The sequence below is a fragment of the Lepisma saccharinum genome, chromosome 8 (assembly GCF_977018435.1).
Source record: "Lepisma saccharinum chromosome 8, izLepSacc3.1, whole genome shotgun sequence".
Lineage (NCBI taxonomy): Eukaryota > Metazoa > Arthropoda > Insecta > Zygentoma > Lepismatidae > Lepisma > Lepisma saccharinum.
Window position 1 is genome coordinate 31,534,514 of NC_139236.1, and position 19,078 is coordinate 31,553,591.

A 19,078-nucleotide genomic window follows, 5' to 3' on the forward strand; every position below is an offset into this window, starting at 1 on the left:
CTCTAGCTGTTCATTATTTTTCATTGCTCCACATTACTTCATTGTTGACAAATAATAGCAAGTTAATTTATACTGTTTTCTATATTTTTGAGTTACTTTGAGGCTTGTAATCTTGTAAATCAATTCCACCAGAGGAAAGTTTTGTTAGAATTGAAAGTTGCTTTTTAAGTTCCACAATCAATAAATTGTTATATTATACCTAAAATCATGTATGGCACATCACATTTTTTTAACTAGATATATGAATGACAGTGTAACTTTTGATATAAAGTAAGTTAATTGATATGCCATAGTAGGTTGCCAATTAGAGCATATATAAGATATTAGCATAGTTTCAAAATTTAAATATAATCTCTCCTATACTTAAAAAATAAAATAAATAAAATGAATGCACAAACACAGAGAGTAATATATATCTGAAGAATTTAAATCAATATAATTCACGTTACAAGCTGTAGCTAGTTAATTCAAGTTGCTACTTTGTATAAACATGAAAATTGGTAGGTATATAGTGCTCTTTAAACTAGATCAGTACCATATTGACTGATATAGCTTGAGTGTTACCAGGTTATGTGGAATGCTGTTATTACATAACAAAACTGAGACACTTATTATGTTCATTAATTATATAGTAAGGTACTGTGCCATGAAGGCACATTTAGGGGATGTGCGAGTAGGGCCCCACACATTCTCAATGTCAGCCAGTTTGGAGGTGATGTTATCAGCACTACACTCCTGCCACCTTTACCGCCCAGGGTTGTCCCCCAGGTACCCATTGATTTGAGGCTGGGTGAACCCCAGATTCGCTTTATGCAGGGAAAAGGCGGGAAAAATTCCAACCTTAGATCACCCACCCCAGGAATCGAACCTAGGTCTCCCGCATGGCAGTCAGAATGTAACTGATTAAATCGTGAAATTACTCACAGTTGCATAACACATTGCTGTATTATTATGTTTTCCCCACTGGTCAATGGTCAAAACACTGTTATATTTCTTCGCATGTCTTCTTCACTAGATTCTCCATTGCTCTTGTCTTAGTCTCAACTGACTCGAAATTGGGATGAGAAAAGGAAATAGTTGAATGATGGTGAAGGATGGAATCATTCTACCACACCTGTACCTTTTTTTTCTCTTCCACTCAATCAAAGTAATCAAAAGCTGTTACATTAGTGGTTGTCTATTGTTACTCTTTTTGGAATCAGCTTTGCTCTAACACTTTGTAGTGTCCAAGAAAGTTGATTATAGGCATGAAGTTAGACTTGAAATTCCTTCATCTTTGGTGACGTCTGCATTTTCCACACATTTTTTTTAAATATTCTTTTTTGTTTGTTTGTTTATGGATTGTATTCAAATATCCAGATATCATCACATATTGAGTTCATCTGAGTTTCACCTGATATTTTATGTTAATGAATTACTTAGTTTTGGATGTGATCATGTTGCCGATGATCACTGTAAACTCTTCATGACTTGTGTCTGAGAATGAACAGAATGGGTGAGGCAAACCTGTGAAAACATGTTGAGGAATGATCAAGGTTAGTGTTTCCTTGTATGCCACTTTTAAATATTGTAGTGTGGTGTCCTAGGGAAATGCCTTATTTAATTTCTCATCTATACTAGTTTGTTTGAAATGTTACATTTCATCAAAAGCTCTTCCAAAGGTTGACAAGGATAAAAGGCTAAATATTACATTATAAACTGTATTAACTTTAACTGTATGATATAAAACTTTGTATTAGGAGTGAAGAAACATATTTATTTCTCTAATTCTATCTAACAAGCAAGAACCCATTAGAGCATATACTATAATAGGCATTGATATGTTTCTTTTGAAATCAAGAAGAATAGTCAAAGCAATTTCGTATGTGATATTTCAGTTGCAAATTATTACTGGTTTTACATCCACCAAAAATTTTTGAATGTATATAGCCTCCTAATTTTGGATTTATGTTTGCTGTAACTAAATAATTGAGTATCAAAGAATTAAATGTTAAGAAGCTGAAAATACGGCTTTCATTCTGGAAGATAGAAATCAACCCAATTTCATTTCTTTTAAAGAATGATTGTTATTTGGTTGGTACCCATCATGCAATTCTGAAATGTTACTTTATTTTCTCATCCTTATTTTCATTCCAATTCTAGATAGACTTTATCAGGACCAATGTCAAAAATATATATAAATGCAAATTGGAAAGGAATTACTTCAAATGCTATGGTTTCCATATTACTGAGATAATTTTCATCCATTCTCCTTTTTTCCAGGGTGCTGACGTATCTTAAGACTCAACAATTTTGATTGATTCCTTCTGAGTTGAATTCATAAAAACTGAAAAATGCTGTTCTATGTTAGAGCATGAGATATAAAAAAATCTCTGTATTCTGTGTTAATAGAATTGGTTGAATCTTGAATTTTTGGCAGTGAAATTACTGTAATTATAAGGATATTTACAACATTTTAAAGAGGTTGTTAAGAAACAATTGTGAAAAATGGTCTAACACAGAATTATAGAGGATATATTTTTTCAGTTGTGTGCGCTTAAAATATGAGGAAGTTTCCTTAGCTTGAAATCTTAACCGCATGTTTTTTTTTTTGTGCTTTATTCATCATGGCATTATATATTTTAGTTAACTAACATTTGTCTTGTTTTTTTATTAACTAAATAATTACTATGAGTGAGAACATGTTTTGAAAGTGTAAAATGTATATGATAGGTGTTGGAATTTATAGTTAATTCTATGCTCTTTATATACTGAATTATTGTCTTTTCTCAGTTCTGCAAGAAAGTATCACTCCACTTGAGAGCCCGATTACATTTCATGAAGACACAGAGGATACCACAGATGAAGTTAAAGGTTAGTTTTTGTAAAATTACCAAGTATGAAGTACAAATATGATGCTATTTTTGTCGTTTTTCTTGGCAGATTGGTTGAATAATACTCATAGTCAGTAGTATACCCTATCAATTCTGAAATGGGATGAGGCATAGGAAAAGGAAGGGGGGGGAGTGCAACAACTATTTGATTCATGGTTTGACGTGGTACACATGTATTGTATTGTGTAGGTAAAGTTTCATGTTCAGCATTGCAGTTTTTATTGATTATCCAATTAATATTGAAGGGCTATACATGCTGCAAAATTAGTTTGGTATTGACGCTTGTGAAGCACGTGGAGAAAGTGGGTCTATGTCACTGCAGGAGGGTGGGTTGCTGGCATGCGAGCCAATCAAAATCTTCCCAGTGCTTCACCCAAGCCGTGGTTACCTAGCAACAGAAAACGTTTATCTCGGTGTTGCCACTTATCAGATGATTGTTCCTGCGATCAGTTTTCATGTTGTTGGGAGAGGACGTGTTGTTTGTTTGTTGCGTTGCGTTGCTGTGATATTTTAACCGGCCCGTTTGTTTAGTGTTTACTGAATTTAGCATATTCTTTGTTGTATTTAGTGTGTTATTTTTTTGTACATGATTTTCTGTGTTCTACTTGTGTGTGTGTCGTGTGCTTGTGTGAGGAATGTCAAACACAGGAGACAATACTCGAGACGACAATGTACCAAAGAGGCCATGCACTAAAAGGAAGAAAGCCTTTGATAAAGGAATTCCTCTCAAAGGTCAAACGCGGGAGATGGTTTGTTCTGAGAGCAAATAATTTGAGCATGTCTGTAGATTCCTTCGAGGTATCACCATGAAAGAAACTAGCACTTCTGGGGATGATGCCATATTGAATGCCTTACCATAGGGCTGGATCAACGGATACAGCAACAAATTTGCATATCATACAAGTCCTTTAATTCACTTGGCATTATACAGTAATTAAATATGTTTGCACACTGAATAAGATACACAAAAGTCCACATCCAATAGGCTAGCTGAAAAATGTTCTTCCCGCTGCTGCGAGCCAACACGCACCATGCCGCTGTGTTAGAATATCACACTCCCAGAATTCTGCATTCTTGCAAGAAGCTCCCAGCGGGAGTAAAATAAAAACAAATGAGGAGCGGAAAGCAATACTATTTACAATATTCAACAGAGCAAGAGAAAAACAATGGAGGTCCAATCATTTCTGTAAATAAAGTTCTGGACAGGACTGCTGCTGCTGTCGGCGTGTCTAAGAACACTATTGCTACCATAGGGAAAGAAAAATATAATGTGGTGGAAATAAATAAATAAATAAATGCAAGGCTTCAAAAGTGGAAACCCCAGGAAAGAAGAGGAATATCAGTAAACGCGTGACAAAGTTAGATACCTTTCAGCAAGACGCTATTTGTCGCCATATTTACTCTTATTATAGAAGGAAAGATCATCCCACTGTTGGAAAACTGCACATTTTGTTGAAAGATTCGGGACTTTTTCAAGGTGGGGAAACATCTTTAAGGACAGTCATAAAATCTCTGGGACTCTCATACAAAAAACTTAATGGATGCAAAATAACGTAAAGTATGGAGGCATATTGGGATATGGAGGTAGGGCTCCACACATTCTCGACCTCGACCTAGGCCATATTATGGAGGTGATGTGGTTCACTAACCACCTTTACCCCCAGGTTTGCCCCAGGTACTTACTTGGGCTGAGTCGACCTTGGAGCCACTCGGGATATTTGAAAAAGTTCCACAAACCACCGTGGGTCTCCCGCGTGAAAGTCAGACACAGTATAATTCAGTTGCGGTATAATTGAAAGATGAGCAGACTTTAACGGCGTCTTCAGAAAAATGGTTATTGCAAGTGTATATATTCAATATTTTCAGAATGGATAGAAAAGGTAACCTGTAAACAATGCTCATTTCATTAATTCGTTCATGTTGTAAGGGAAATGGAAATGAAGATATAAAAACAATAACACATTTCATCATTGTTGTTCGTTTTCATAACACGTTTTCCTCGACATAGCGTCAGGCAGCTGCACTGTGTACCTTACCGTACCGTACCACATGATGTGGCAGCACCATGACGTGTGTTCCTTCAGCTCTCAATACCAAACGTTGACAATCAATAAAAAACTGCAATGCAGAAACATAAAACTCTACACCAAAACTGTTCAATGAAAGTTAAATTTGCCCTTTAACATCCCATTCTTGGATGGTGGTGCTCCTCAGTATAAGCCTATACTTCAGTAAAAGGTTACAACATTTAGTATGTTTGTAAATTGTCTTGTAAATAGGATGATAGTATTATTCCATATTATTTTTAATTTTCCAAAAAGATGAAAAAATGGGGTTTTAACAGTTTAGAGAATATTTGTAGGACTTTCAGGATTAGTTTAACATAAATAAAGGTACAATTGAACACAAACACAAAATTCCTCTTTTATAAAAGTAAATTCAAATTCTTATTCTTTGATATCTTTCTAACTTTTAGTATCATACAGATGTTTAATTCTGAAAAGCTATGGTTACATGAACAATAACAAAATTGAACTGAACTGTCCAATAATTGTACCTTTTGCAATGCTCAAATACTTTTTACTTATGTAAAAATAAACAAAAACCCATGTTACTTGAGAAATATACTTCTTATGACGTAAGTCATGAGGGACAATCATAAACAGAGAACTCTACACTCCTGATTTCACAGAGCCCTGCAGATGCACTGGGAGGAAATTACTCGTATGTATTTTAGCGTTACTCTTCCATCATTTTACCTAACTTCTGCCATGACGATGAGAGTTGATTAAATTAAATGGGTGAAGGGTGGATACAAAGAAACACTCATGCACAGGTCAGGGCTCGAGCCCGGATCCTTCAGTAATGAGATCATGAGATGGAGAAATTAGGGAAATCAAGCAATGCAAAATTTTTGATAAAACGTTAATCATAATAATAATAATAAATTCTTTATTTCCGTAGACCCTTATCCATGGGTGTGGAAAACATCATACAATACTAAATATTACAAATGGAGTAGGATTACAATGAAAAGAACAAAATGCCAACACAAGAAAACAAATAAATCATATGAGTTAAAACATAAACAGTTATAAGTGTCACATACTAAACTTGTAAAAGAGAAAATCCAAATATAAGAGACATACAATATCAAAAGAATTTAAATGCTTTAATTTACTAATCCATTTTAACTATTGAAATTCATTGGGATTATATAGAGGTATACCTGTTAAATACTGTTTAATTGCTTTCAGTTTCTTGTGAGTTTCTGTAATTTGTTTGATGTGTGTGGGAAGTTTGTAATGGTATTTTATTCCTGCAACATGAGGTGATTTGTCTGAAAGAACAAGTCTGTGTGCTTGCATGTGGAAGCAGGGACGGCGACAGGGGTGGGCACGGGTGGGCAAGCGCCCACCCAAAAATTCCTGTGCCCACCCGATTGCCCACCCAATCAAATTCAATAAGTACATATACTTGGGGATATATGAATGATTCGATAAATAAGTGTATTCTGGTGTTCATAACATGTATATTTTACTTGTGAATATTATCTATGCTAGAAATGTTCACATATTATCAACCCATAAAAAAACAATTTTGTAATTAGAAACTGAAAGTAATTACTAGAGCTATTGAAACAAAAACTGTGATCAAATTAATACTTCCATGATTAAAAGCCGCTAGTAGGCTTAGGAGGCTCAAAATCATGCAGGGTATGATCAAGATTAAATCAAAATTTAGGGTGAACTTGAGGACTGCAGCTCCGGGCCTCCACATAAGTATATATATATCCCGGCGTGGGGATGGTTAAAATAATCTCCAAATAAACAAATCAAAACATCATCTTAGCTTAGCCTTACTTCCTCCAGCAAGACAAAAAAATATTTCGACTTTTTAATTATTATTATTAGAATAATTTAATCAATAAGGCTTAGATGGGCAGGCCATGTGACACGAATGGCAGAGGAAAGAATAGTTTACAGGATTTTTGTTGAGAAAACTGATGGTAAGAGACCAGTGGGAAGGCAAAGACAAGGATGGAGGGATAACGTTGAGATGGACGTAGGGAAAGATTGGATTGATCTTGCCCCAGATAAGGACATATGAAAGGCTTGTGTTGCTGCAGCCATAAACCTTCGGATTCAAGTATGCTATAATATAGTTTTAATTAGCACTGTATTGAAATTCCAGAAGTGTCCCTTTTTTATTTCATTACAATTTTTATATACCTACCAACTTCAAATATCAATATGGTATGCGAAATATCAACTTTATATTCGTTCTACTAATAAGAAGGAATTACAATAATCACTACAATACCAAAGTGAATAAAATTTAAGTATGGAAAAAGCTACAGAATTGTTCAATTGCGAATGAGTGGCTTATCCTATTTAGAAATCCTCGTCCCACACATAAATTTTGCCACATGAATCAACCGAAAATGTCAACAGTATCTGTAGATGCAGCTGAAGTAAAGAAAAAAAGTTATGTCACGAAGTATCCAAAAGACGATTTTGTTAGTTTTTAAACCCACTTTTATGCTCAGATAGGTTAATCGGGAATAAACCTACAGTTTAACGCGTAGTCCGAACCAGTGTGCATTATGCATCTACCAGAGGAAGGGGGAGTCGAACGCAGGACCTCTTCAATATAACGCGACAGTGTTATGCCATTGGGGAAAAAATATACAGAAAGAACTCGCTCGCACCAAACATGTCATTTTATCACCACAGAAGATGCGTCCATTTTAAATGGGTGATTGCCTGAGAAAAATATTTGAGATTTTCGGAAAACAACGTCCAAGTTCACGCAATTAGCTGCCTTAATCCACTAATGACACGCTGTGCAATTGACCTCAACTTTCTAAGAAGTATGAACTAATGAAACTCCATTTTTGCAAGAGTAAGTTGTGGTTGATTTGTTATATTTTAAGTCATTTTTCTGCTAATTTTGATAATGACGACGGTAAGGTTCAATGGTCATTAGATGAAAATAACGAAGAGGCGAAAACAAACACATGTCACTCAAAATACAAACCCTCATAAATTATTACTTTGACAGTGGTTCCAGGCGCCAGGACTCGTTGGCCTGAAAGAATAAAGTTTGCAGGGTATGCTGCACAGGATAGAGGTTGACATTCTAGTGTGTTCGAAATGATCATGCAATACAACCCAAGTCATCCATGAAAAATAGATGAATTATTACTGGTATGGTGATCAACTTCGATGAATTCCTTGTGTCCTAAATCATTTTGTTACCTCAAAAAATATGTTCAAGTAACCATACGTGTATTGCTTGCTTCTCCCGCATTAGTAACATGACAGTTCAGAAAACGAATAGCAACTTAACTAATAATCTCTTTAATTCTGAACAGATTTTTCAATCTTACACAGTCCGTCCAGTGGGAAAGGTGACTAACGAGAAATGAAAGACAAGACATTGTGGACTGGTTGTTTACAATAACTTTTATTCAAAATAGACACCTTGTGAGTCAATACATGCACTGAAGAGGTTGTAGAACTTTGTGAAGCAGTCTTGGTACTCCTCTTTTGGAATTGCCTACAAAATCGAGGTCGAAGCCTTTTGGATGTCTGGAATGGTGTCCAAACGACTTCGTTTCAACGCCAATTTCAGTTTTGGAAATAGCCAGAAGTCGCATGGAACTAAATCTGGAGAATATGGGGGGGTGCTTGAGCTCCACTATCCCTAATTTGACCAAAAACTGGTGTACCAACGTGCTCTTGTGCACGGGTGTATTGTCGTGCAACAGAGACCATGAGCCCTGTTCCAGATATTCAGGCCGAACTCTACGAATCCTGGCCAATAGACGATGCAAAATACCCACGTAATACTCAGCGTTCACAGTGCGACCGTCTGGAGTGAATTTCTTGTGGATGATGCCTTTGTAATCGAAGAAAACAGAGCAGGATTTTGATTCGGTTCTTCTGCATGCGCTCTTTCTTCGGTTTTGGAGAGCCTGGACCCTGGACCATCACGAAATCTTGCATACCACGTAAAGACGTTCTTACGGCTCAATGCCTCAATAGCGTAAACAGTTTGAATAATTTGAAACGTCTCTGTTGCACTTTTACCCAATGGGAAACAGAATTTAATGTTGGTACATTGCTCAGTTTCCGACCAATGTTCAGCAGGTACTGTCAGTCACGAGATCCGTATGCGTCGACCGTCGACGCTAGTGCTTTGCAACTTTTCCGGAAGAAAGTCGAAATGTGTCGCTACGTAGTACATATACTTCTCTATAGATGGCACTGGTGGTTCCGTGGCAAAAAAAAAAAAATCAGTCACCTTTCCTACTGGACGGACTGTGTACTTGTTTATTACTTATGAGTGATATTTTGTCAAAATAGCCTTTCATAAGCCTAGGAATACTTCATGGACAATGAACAAAGAATTGGTTTTCCGTGTGTGTTTTATATCATTCCTAATAAGACGTTCATTTTAATCCAAGCATTCAGTGGCGGCGATTAAGGGGAGCGAGAAGTGGGGGATGCAGTCCCCCCGCCACTTTTTGCCCCCGCACTATGGCCTCTTTATGCTAAGCCTTTTCTGCCAAGAAAAAGTATATTGTTCTTGCCCATCAAATGTTGGCACCCAATCGCTGCTACTACAAACATTCAGATAGATTTCTCAGTTGTACAAACCTTGTAAGCTAAGAAAAGTGACCCCCAAGGAGTAAGAAAACTCTTTCAGTCAAAAACTCATACGATGAAAATACTATGCTCAGAAACATGCATTTAAATTACGAGAAACTTCACGATTGTCTACCATCACACTTTCTATCATTGTCTCCGAATACATTAAATCAAGTATGTGCCTTGTATTTGCAACACAAGCTTAAACCTAATTCACATTTATTTCACTGTATTAACATGCATGAAAGAATGTGATCAGATGTATGGCTGCGCTTGGGTAAACACTTCCTTGAAATAATTGTCCATCAGAGACAAAGCGAGAGGAAATGGAACAAGATGCGAGAATAGATTAGAAAAGAATAAAGAGGAAAACAAGAAAAGGAAAGGGAAAAGAAGTAAGAGGAAAATCGGAAGTGTAAGAGAGAGGGGGACACATATGTCTTACATACACATATTTATACTGCCCACCCTACTCTATCAATATGGAGCTTCTGCCCACCCGGTCGAAAATTTCTGGCGCCGCCCCTGTGTGGAAGTTCTCTTTTTGACGTGTGTTGTGGTGATGGACGGTCGAATTCTTATCTAATTTACGGTGTTTTAGTACATACTCAATTACTTTGTAAATATATAAGGAATATATGGTCATAATTTTATTTTCTCTAAATAATTGTCTACATGAGTTTCTAATTGGTATTTTGAACATATACCGTATTGCTCTTTTTTTGTAGAGTAAGCAATCTTGGAGTGTATTCCTGCGCAGCTCCTCCCCATGCTATTATGCAATATTCTAGGTATGGATATACAAGTCCATAGTATAGATTTGTGTTTATTTCAGACACATGATATTGTGTTAGGAGTTTTAGGAGATACAAGTTTTTCCCTACTTTTTTGCATACATGGTCAATATGATATGTCCATCTTAATTTGTCATCAATAACTAAACCTAAAAATTTAACTGGATTTTCATAATTGATTTGATTATCATATATTTGTAAGTTTATATTATCAAAATTGGGTTTATTTCCAGGATTGAAAGCCATATACATTGTTTTTTGATAGTTTACATTCAAGTTATATGAATTTAAGTGCCGAGTTATTATATTTACTGATATGTAGGTTTGTCTTTCTAATTGTTCTTGTGTATTTGCACTGCATGTTATGGTTGTGTCATCTGCGTATGTTAAAATATTTGTGTTGTCTGGGGAGGGCAAGTCGTTGATATATAGTATGAACAGTAGCGGGCCTAGTATGGAGCCTTGAGGGACTCCTGTTTTTGCATATTCAGTGTCAGATATAATTTTGTGAACCACAGAGTTTTCAGTATGTAGTATCTGGGTGTACTGTGGTCTATCAGTGAGAAAAGATTTTATCAGTTTGTATGTATTTCCTCTAATGTCAAGATTGTATATTTTTTGCTTGAGCATAGAGTGGTCTAAGCAGTCAAAGGCTTTGGACAGATCCAGGAAAATAGCACAGGGTATCTCATTATCTTCTAATTCATCTATAATTATCTCAATAAATTGAGAAGTAGCTGTACTTGTTGATTTACCCTTTTGGAAACCATGTTGTAGTGGACTAATTGTGTTATATTTGTCACAGAATTCATATATTTTATTACAAATGATTTTCTCTAACAGTTTTGAGAAATATGATGCGATCGTTATTGGTCTATAGTTTTTTTTATTTCTGTCTCCATTTTGAGTATTGGTTTGATTATACTTTTCTTTAGTACTTTTGGGAAAATTCCACCATTGATAGAGACATTTATAGCATACTGTAGTGGTAATGTAATGTATTGAGAACATTTTTTAATTAGATGATTTGACCAACCATCTGGACCTGCTGATTTCTTATTATTTAAATTTTTTATCGTAGTTTCTAGTTCATTTGAGGTTATTTCATCTAAATAAATGGAGTTCAGTACAGTATTTGATTCCATTTTAGTTGATTGGGCACTTTTAGGGTCAATGGGACAGTTTACATAGGAGTTTGAGAAATACTTATTGAATGTATCCGCAATGTGTTTAGGGTTAGTTATTTCTACTTCATTTCCAAATAATCTGGTATTTTCATTACGCTTATTGGGTTTTTTGCTTCTTTGCTCATTTATGATATTCCAAATTGCCTTTGATGTATTACTATTATTTCTGATATTATCTTTGAGGTGTTTGGATTTTTCATATCTTATTAGTTTTTTATATTCATTTTTCTTTATTCTATATGACTCACAAAGTTTGTTTTCCTTAGTTATGCGCATTTTGTCATAAATATTTGGTCTATAAATTAATTCGTGCGTTTGTTACGCACACATTGAAGCTGTAGTTCAAACGCAAAATATATAAATACCTTAAGAAAAATATTGTCCATCGTGAGCCACCACTTTCGCCCATCTGTCAGGCAAGTTACGGATTCCGTGGCGAAAGAAGTCCTCATCCTTTGAAGTGATCCAGTCAGAGACCCATTTTTCGATATCTTCTGAAGAAGTGAACCGCTGTCCAATCAATTCGTTATTCATGCAATCGAACAAGTAGTAGTCCAAAGGAGCAACGTCTGGTGAATACGGCGGGTGGGGTAAATCTTCCCATCCAACATTTTCTAAATAGGTTTTGACCGGTTTTGCGACATGTGGGCGAGCGTTATCATGTTGAAAAATAAGTTTATCATGTCTGTTCTCCCATTCTGGTCGTTTACTGGCCAGAGCTTGCTTCAAACACATTAATTGTCATCGATAACGTTCTCCATTAATAGTTTCACCCGGTTGCAGCAGCTCATAGTACACCACACCTTTCATATCCCACTATGCACAGCATAACCTTTGCACAGTTTCGGTTGTGATGGACCTGGTTCACCTGGCTTCACCCAGACCTTTTTTCATTTCGGGTTCTCGTAATGAATCCACTTCTCATCGCCAGTAACAATGTGATGCAAAAACCCCTTTCTTTTCTGTCTTTGAAGCAGCAATTCGCAAATGGTTTTTCGTCTTTCAACGTCTCTGTCTTTCAATTCATGTGGAACCCAATGTGACATCTTTTGAATCATTCCCATGGCTTTGAGGCATTTTGAAACTGTTGTTTGATCAACACCTAATGCTTCTGCAAGTTCTTCCTGCGTTTGACACGAATCCTGATCGAGCAATGCTCTCAATTCTTCGTCTTCAAATTTTTTTGGCTGTCCAGGTCGCTCTTGGTCTTCCAGGCCGAAATCACCACTTCTAAACCGTGCAAACCACTTCTGACACGTTCGCTCAGCTAGCGCATGGTCACCATACACTTCCACCAAAATACGATGACTTTCGGTAGCACTTTTCTGCATGTTAAAGTAATGAAGCAGAACACCCTGCAAAAACACTTTATCTGGCACGAACTGCGCCATGTTCAGTTGACTACAAAATGCTGTTGTTGACGCGTCAATCAACTGCCCTATACTACGAACGATGCACGCTGACAGGAGTTTTCAACGCATGTGTGGCTACACGGAACTGTGGGATGATACGCTCGTTACACCATCTCTTGTCCAAGCGCACGAATTAATTCCTAGACCAAATATCTTTGAGGTCATTCTTTTTATATATTATTTCATTTGTGACCCAAGTTTTTTTTTTTTTTGTTTGGTTGTTTTTCATTATTCCTTTTCATATGCAAATATGTTGTTTCAATAATCCAATTGATTGGTTGGTTGGTTGGTTGATTTGGTGTTTTAAGTCCACTTTGTGCACAGTAAGGCTAATCGGGACTGGACCTACAGTTTAAAGTGGGATCCAAACCACTATGTGCTTCCACTGGGTATCGAACCCCAGACCCCTTGATTACAAGGCAACAACGCTACCACTGTGCCATTGGGGAGGCCCAATAATCCAATTGAGAATTACCACTGAGGTAAAATGCAGTTTGCATTACCGATACCCACGCTTTCCTCTTGTCTTTGTTGTCAGCCGACCTCCGTGTGAAATGCAAGTGCTCCTGGATCAGTACCCCTGGTGGAGACTAATAGTTGTTCAGATCTCACTTTAAACTGTAGGTTCAGTCCCGATTAGCTATTCTGTGTTATAAAGTGGACTTAAAACACCAAATCAACCAACCGTGGGGGAGTGGTTATCACAGTGCACTACGACATCAGGAGTTCCGGGTTCGAAACCCCAACCTGGGCATGGGTGAACCAAATGTAACAAAACAGCAACGCTAAGTAACAAAAATCAAATCAAGTCATTGGTTATTGTTTGATTAGGTTTATTTTACTTCACTTTTCCGCTACATTTGGCTAATCGCGAAGATGATACAATAAAGTTGATGAAGGGGCACACGCAAAGAACACCCATGGCCAAGCTGAGATTCAAACCTAGGATCTCTGGCTTAGTAGTCAAATCAATTCGTTTTTGATTTTCAAAAGGGGTGGGCATTAAGTGTACTTTTTCTAGTAGTCATTCCTCATTTTGTAATCTTTTCCTGTCTTTGACGTTCTTTTTTTTAGGACTGGGCCCTAAAAGGGGGGTTATGACCCACACCAACTCCACTGATTGCTACCTCAAGTGTCGACTTCTCGGCACGTCACTGCATTATTGAAACCTGATACTGCATAATGATAAATATGCCGAACTGAACTGGAAATAAGAAGTTTAATTTCTGAAGCCACAAAACAAGATGAACCAAAATATAACAGAATATATAACACATATGAAAAATTTAAGTGAACATATTTGAGTATGAGAATTTTTTGGAACAAAACATTTTAACAACAACAATTCCCCATGTGGATGGTGGCAGGGGCAACCGAATTTATAGAATGTTTAAAAATAAATTATCAGAAAAAACAAATAGTAATTTGCTTCAGTATATGTATCAAACTACCACATATTTCATTCCCCGGAACACGAATATATATATATATATATATATATATATATATATATATATATATATATACACACACACACACACACACACATATAGATGTATGCAAGAGAGAAAACACAAATTCAATTTTTTGTTGTATTTTTCACCAATATTTCTTTTTCTTCTAATTTGAAATGGTGCATCATAACAATAAATTGATTCTTTTATTGCCCTTTTTGTTTTTTAGCCAATGACTGTCTTTCGGATCGAATGACTGTGCTGGATGAGCAAAAACATGGAAGCATTGATTTGTATATCCCAGAGTGTACTCCTGATGGACGCTACCAGAAGGTCCAGTGCTACAAATCAACAGGTTATTTTCTTTACGTTGTTATTAATTTATTAATACAGAACAGAACTGCAGTTTAATTAGCACGTAAAAGTTTGCCATAATTTTCGAACTTATTTTGTAGTAGAACGTTTTTAAAAAATGTTCAGATTTTTCATTTTGTATGCAGCATAACTCTATAGAATACGAGCACCTTTGTTTCTGATAAACTATTTTGATAATTATTATTTTTTTAATGTTTTTCACTATTCATAAACTCTATGCAATTTTATGAGGGCTAATAGTTTTTCTTGTATATACGCATTGCTTACATTGTAGAATTATTTTCCTGTAGTTTACGGTTATTACAAGCATAAGAAAACAGTTGTGACGTTTCAGGAGAACACACGCTCCCTTCATCAGACATTTATTTTCATTTTGACTAAAGATACAGTTATAACAATGGTTAGCAATTTTTAAACAAAAAGAATTCGTTATATAATGGATGTTGTCAATGTTACATTGTTGTAATATAGCAAGGTAACTGTGAAAAGAAGCAGTCTGTTTTATTTTTATTTCCGATAAAAAAAAAATGATCACATTATTTTTTTATTTAAAATTATGAATCCCAAATATCATCAGGTAATTCAAAGTCATCATTGTTTTCACAAGGTCTCTTGATGTTTTCTGTTACATTAAATTTTAAATTTTAAATTTAATGTAACAGAACATCTCAACAGGTTTGTCAGCTCACATCATCGAAGAGAAGCATTTGATTAAAAAGAGAAGGGTTTTAAAAAGATTGACGGGAAACATAGAGTTGAATGTCTGGGAAGCTTCGTTCATTGCAGAAGAACACTGGAATAAATTAAATAATGAAAATGGTAACATAGATCCAGTATGGAGTTTTCTTTTTCACAAATGGAGTAAGCCACCATCTTTAAACAATGATGACTTTGAATTACCTGATGATATTTGGGATTCATAATTTTAAATAAAAAAAAATAATGTGATCAATTTTTTTTTATCTGAAATAAAAATAAAACAGACTGCTTCTTTTCACAGTTAGGTTGCTATATTACAACAATGTAACATTGACAATATCCATTATATAAGGGATTCTTTTTGTTTAAAAAATTGCTAACCATTGTTATAACTGTATCTTTAGTCAAAATGAAAATAAATGTCTGATGAAGGGAGCGTGTGTTCTGCTGAAACGTCACAACGAAAAACTGTTTTCTTATGCTTGTAATAACCGTAAACTACAGGAAAATAATTTATGAGGGCTGTTCATGAAAACTAGAATTTAATTTTTGGTGAGGTAAAGAAATAAAATTGTGACTAGTAAAGAACAATTGAGTGGCTTGGGAGTAAAACTTGATAACCCATAGAAGTATGAAACCAAGAAAAACACAGGTAAAAGTTAATCCATTACATTGTGGCTATCACAGGCTTCTGAAGGAACTTCAGTCACTATCGTGAAGCAATTTTAAACTGTGCAGTTGCTCAACAGAATCCAATATTAACTAAATTTTGAACAGAGTGTGGGTTATCAAGTTTTACTCTTGAGCCGCTCAATTATATGGTGGACTCTTTTTAATTTGAACTCCAAGGGAACACAAAAGCATGTATCATAAAAGATAATTTCAGGGAGGATAAGGTTCGGTTCGAATTACCGAATAATTTGAATTATCCAAGTTTATATTTTAAAAAAGTACACAGTATTTCAATGTAATCTCTCCATTCACAACACAGCACTTTTGCCTTTGACATACCAGTGTGTTAGTACTGATTAGCAGAATAAATCTATCTATCTATCTCTCTCTCTCTCTCTCTCTCTCTCTCTCTCTCTCACTCTTGTAAGTGTGCAGTTCACCAACTTAGGTGGGGCCCATGGGGCTTGGTCCCACCAAATAATATGTTATAATAATAATAATAATAATCATAATCCGTGGCTGGACAGTCCTGGAAGGGCCTTGGCCTATCTCCCAACTGCCAGTCCCCCTCCCACAATCCTACCTAGAGGTGTGTAATTCTTCAACTGGTAATGGGGTGACGTGGGGTCAGCACATCGAACCCTCAGCCATTATAGGAGATTTCCGAGACCAGATTACGCTACTCACTCGTAGCTCCCCAATTTCCTCACGATGGTGGGTTGCCACCGGTCCTATACACAGGCCGAATACCCAGAGACTGAACCCAGGTGGACTCAAACCCATGCTGTCCTGCAGTCAGAGTCCAGAGCACAACACCTTAGACCGCACGTCCACAGAGGAGGACATTTGTTATTATCACAATTATATATTTGTTATCATACTGCCTTCCAAAAGTTAAGCACGCAAAGTAAATTTTCGAAAGCATATTTGAATTTGAGTGGCTGAAAATTGCTGCAGATGTAGATGCCAGTTTTTATGTGTAGCTTCCTTTTTGTAAGTAGAGAGTGAATCATCTGTACCTAGGTGCTTCATCTGTGCTCTTGAAATAGCATAAAAGCAAGGATTTTGTGAAAGAATCAGCACACTTTCGTTGAAGACGCCAGCATTCTGAAGGGTTTGAGGTGCATTTAAAAGCTGATACACAGTTTTTATAACTTTTGTAGGATTCTTTTTGATAATATTCATGTTTCTATGGCTGAAAGAAGACGAATAACAGATAGTGAGTGCTGGCATGCTGTCGGATGCATTGAAGCAGGACAGTCAATCAAAGATGTCACTATTTTCTTTGGCGTTGATCATTTGGTAATTTCTCGATTATGGAAACAATTCCAAACAAGTCAAACAGTTGTCCGGAGACCTGTGCCTGGTCATCCAAGGGTTACCACCCCCTCTGATGATCGGCATATTGCTATAGTAGCCAAGTGGAATCGACAACTATTACATCCATGGTTGCAGCGGTACTTGGTAAGACAATATCTGCCAGTACTGTGCGCCGAAGGCTCCACATGAAGGGTTTGTATGACCGAGTACCACATGTTTGTGTTGCGCTAACTGTCCAAGCCAGAGGGGCAAGATTAAAGTGGTGTCGTCAACATGTCAATTGGACTGTCTCAGATTGATGCAATGTTCTGTTCACGGACGAGTCCAGATTTGCTCTGGAATCAGATGATAAGCGTGTAAGGGTCTGGAGAGAATGAGGCACATGCAATCAGGCCAAGAACATCATCGAACATCACGCATTCAGAGGTGGCAGCGTCATGGTGTGGGCTGGAATTTCAATGGGATATCGCACCGAGCTGCACATCTTCAAAAGGCGGTTCTCTGATGGCTGCATGGTATCGGGATGAAGTCCTAGACTCCATTGTGAGATTCTACGCTGCAGCAGTTTGTCCTGATTTCTTCCTTATGGACGATAATGCCCATCCCCATCAAGCCAACATCATTGACGAGTACCTGGAAAGTGAGAGGTACTTCTCATATGGAGTGGCTGGCATATTCCCCCAACCTTAATCCCATTGAAAATCTTTGTGATGCCCTCGGGCATGCTGTCTCTGCATGTTTACCTCCTCCAGCTAGTCTCAAGGAGTTGGAAACTGCCCTAATGGAGGAATGGCCATTGCTCGCATCTGCAATGGTTGATCACCTCATTGAAAGCATGGACAATCTTTGTAAAGTTTGTGTGAAGGTCCAGGGTGGTCTAATACCATATTAATGTAAGTTTTATTTTGGTCACATACCATATTACTGTAAGTTTGGTTTGGTTTGTTTGCCTTTAAACATCATTATGTTAATGACCCAAATGTGACATGTATAACTTACGAAAAGTAAATATTTTTGTACATCTTTGAACACAATTCTTGTTTTCCTTAATGCAGAAATACATTTGCTACCTTCATGTGCAATTTTGTGTTATTCAAAGCTTTACTTTTCCATTTTTGTTGATTTTACCATCGCGTGCTTAACTTTTGGAAGAGTGTTTATTTTGTGGTGAAGTGTTTGTCGAAATTAGTAAATAAGAAATTTGTTTTTAAAAAAGAAGTAAGGATGCATAATTGGTGTGCATTAATATCATGATCATGATACATAGAAGAAAGGATTTATGAGATTTTTTGGTGAACTATAACTAAAGTGTTTGAGTCCATCCAATGTTTTCTGAAATTTGGCACCTCTGTGGGTCTGTAGATATTTTTTTGTTTCCATTCCATGCTTGATGTCTCTGACTCTGTATGTTGATGTATCTATGTCTCATCACAGGTGACTTCCAGAAATGATTAGACTTTTCTGAAACACATGCAAGCATAGTCTGGGCTCTGAGGATCAATCAGTTGTCTCAGAACCCAACTCACAAAGACCTTAGAAAAATGTAGGTGATAGTAGATACTTCTAACATGTATGTTTTTACACATGTCATTTCATGGACTCTTTGGACTCTCTTTTATTGCTCAAGATGATCATC

The 19,078-nt window shown here is 36.5% G+C and overlaps 1 protein-coding gene across 5 annotated transcripts in view; it reads left to right on the top strand.

Annotated features, from left to right (window-relative positions):
- magu (SPARC related modular calcium binding-like protein magu) overlaps positions 1-19,078 on the top strand; it is a 175,045-nt gene that overhangs the window by 120,119 nt on the left and 35,848 nt on the right. For all 5 annotated transcript variants that reach the window (XM_083126406.1, XM_083126403.1, XM_083126404.1 and 2 more), the window contains 2 exons: positions 2,773-2,853; positions 14,606-14,731. In XM_083126406.1, coding sequence (XP_082982532.1) covers positions 2,773-2,853; positions 14,606-14,731 — 207 coding nt within the window. The remainder of the gene's footprint in view (positions 1-2,772; positions 2,854-14,605; positions 14,732-19,078) is intronic.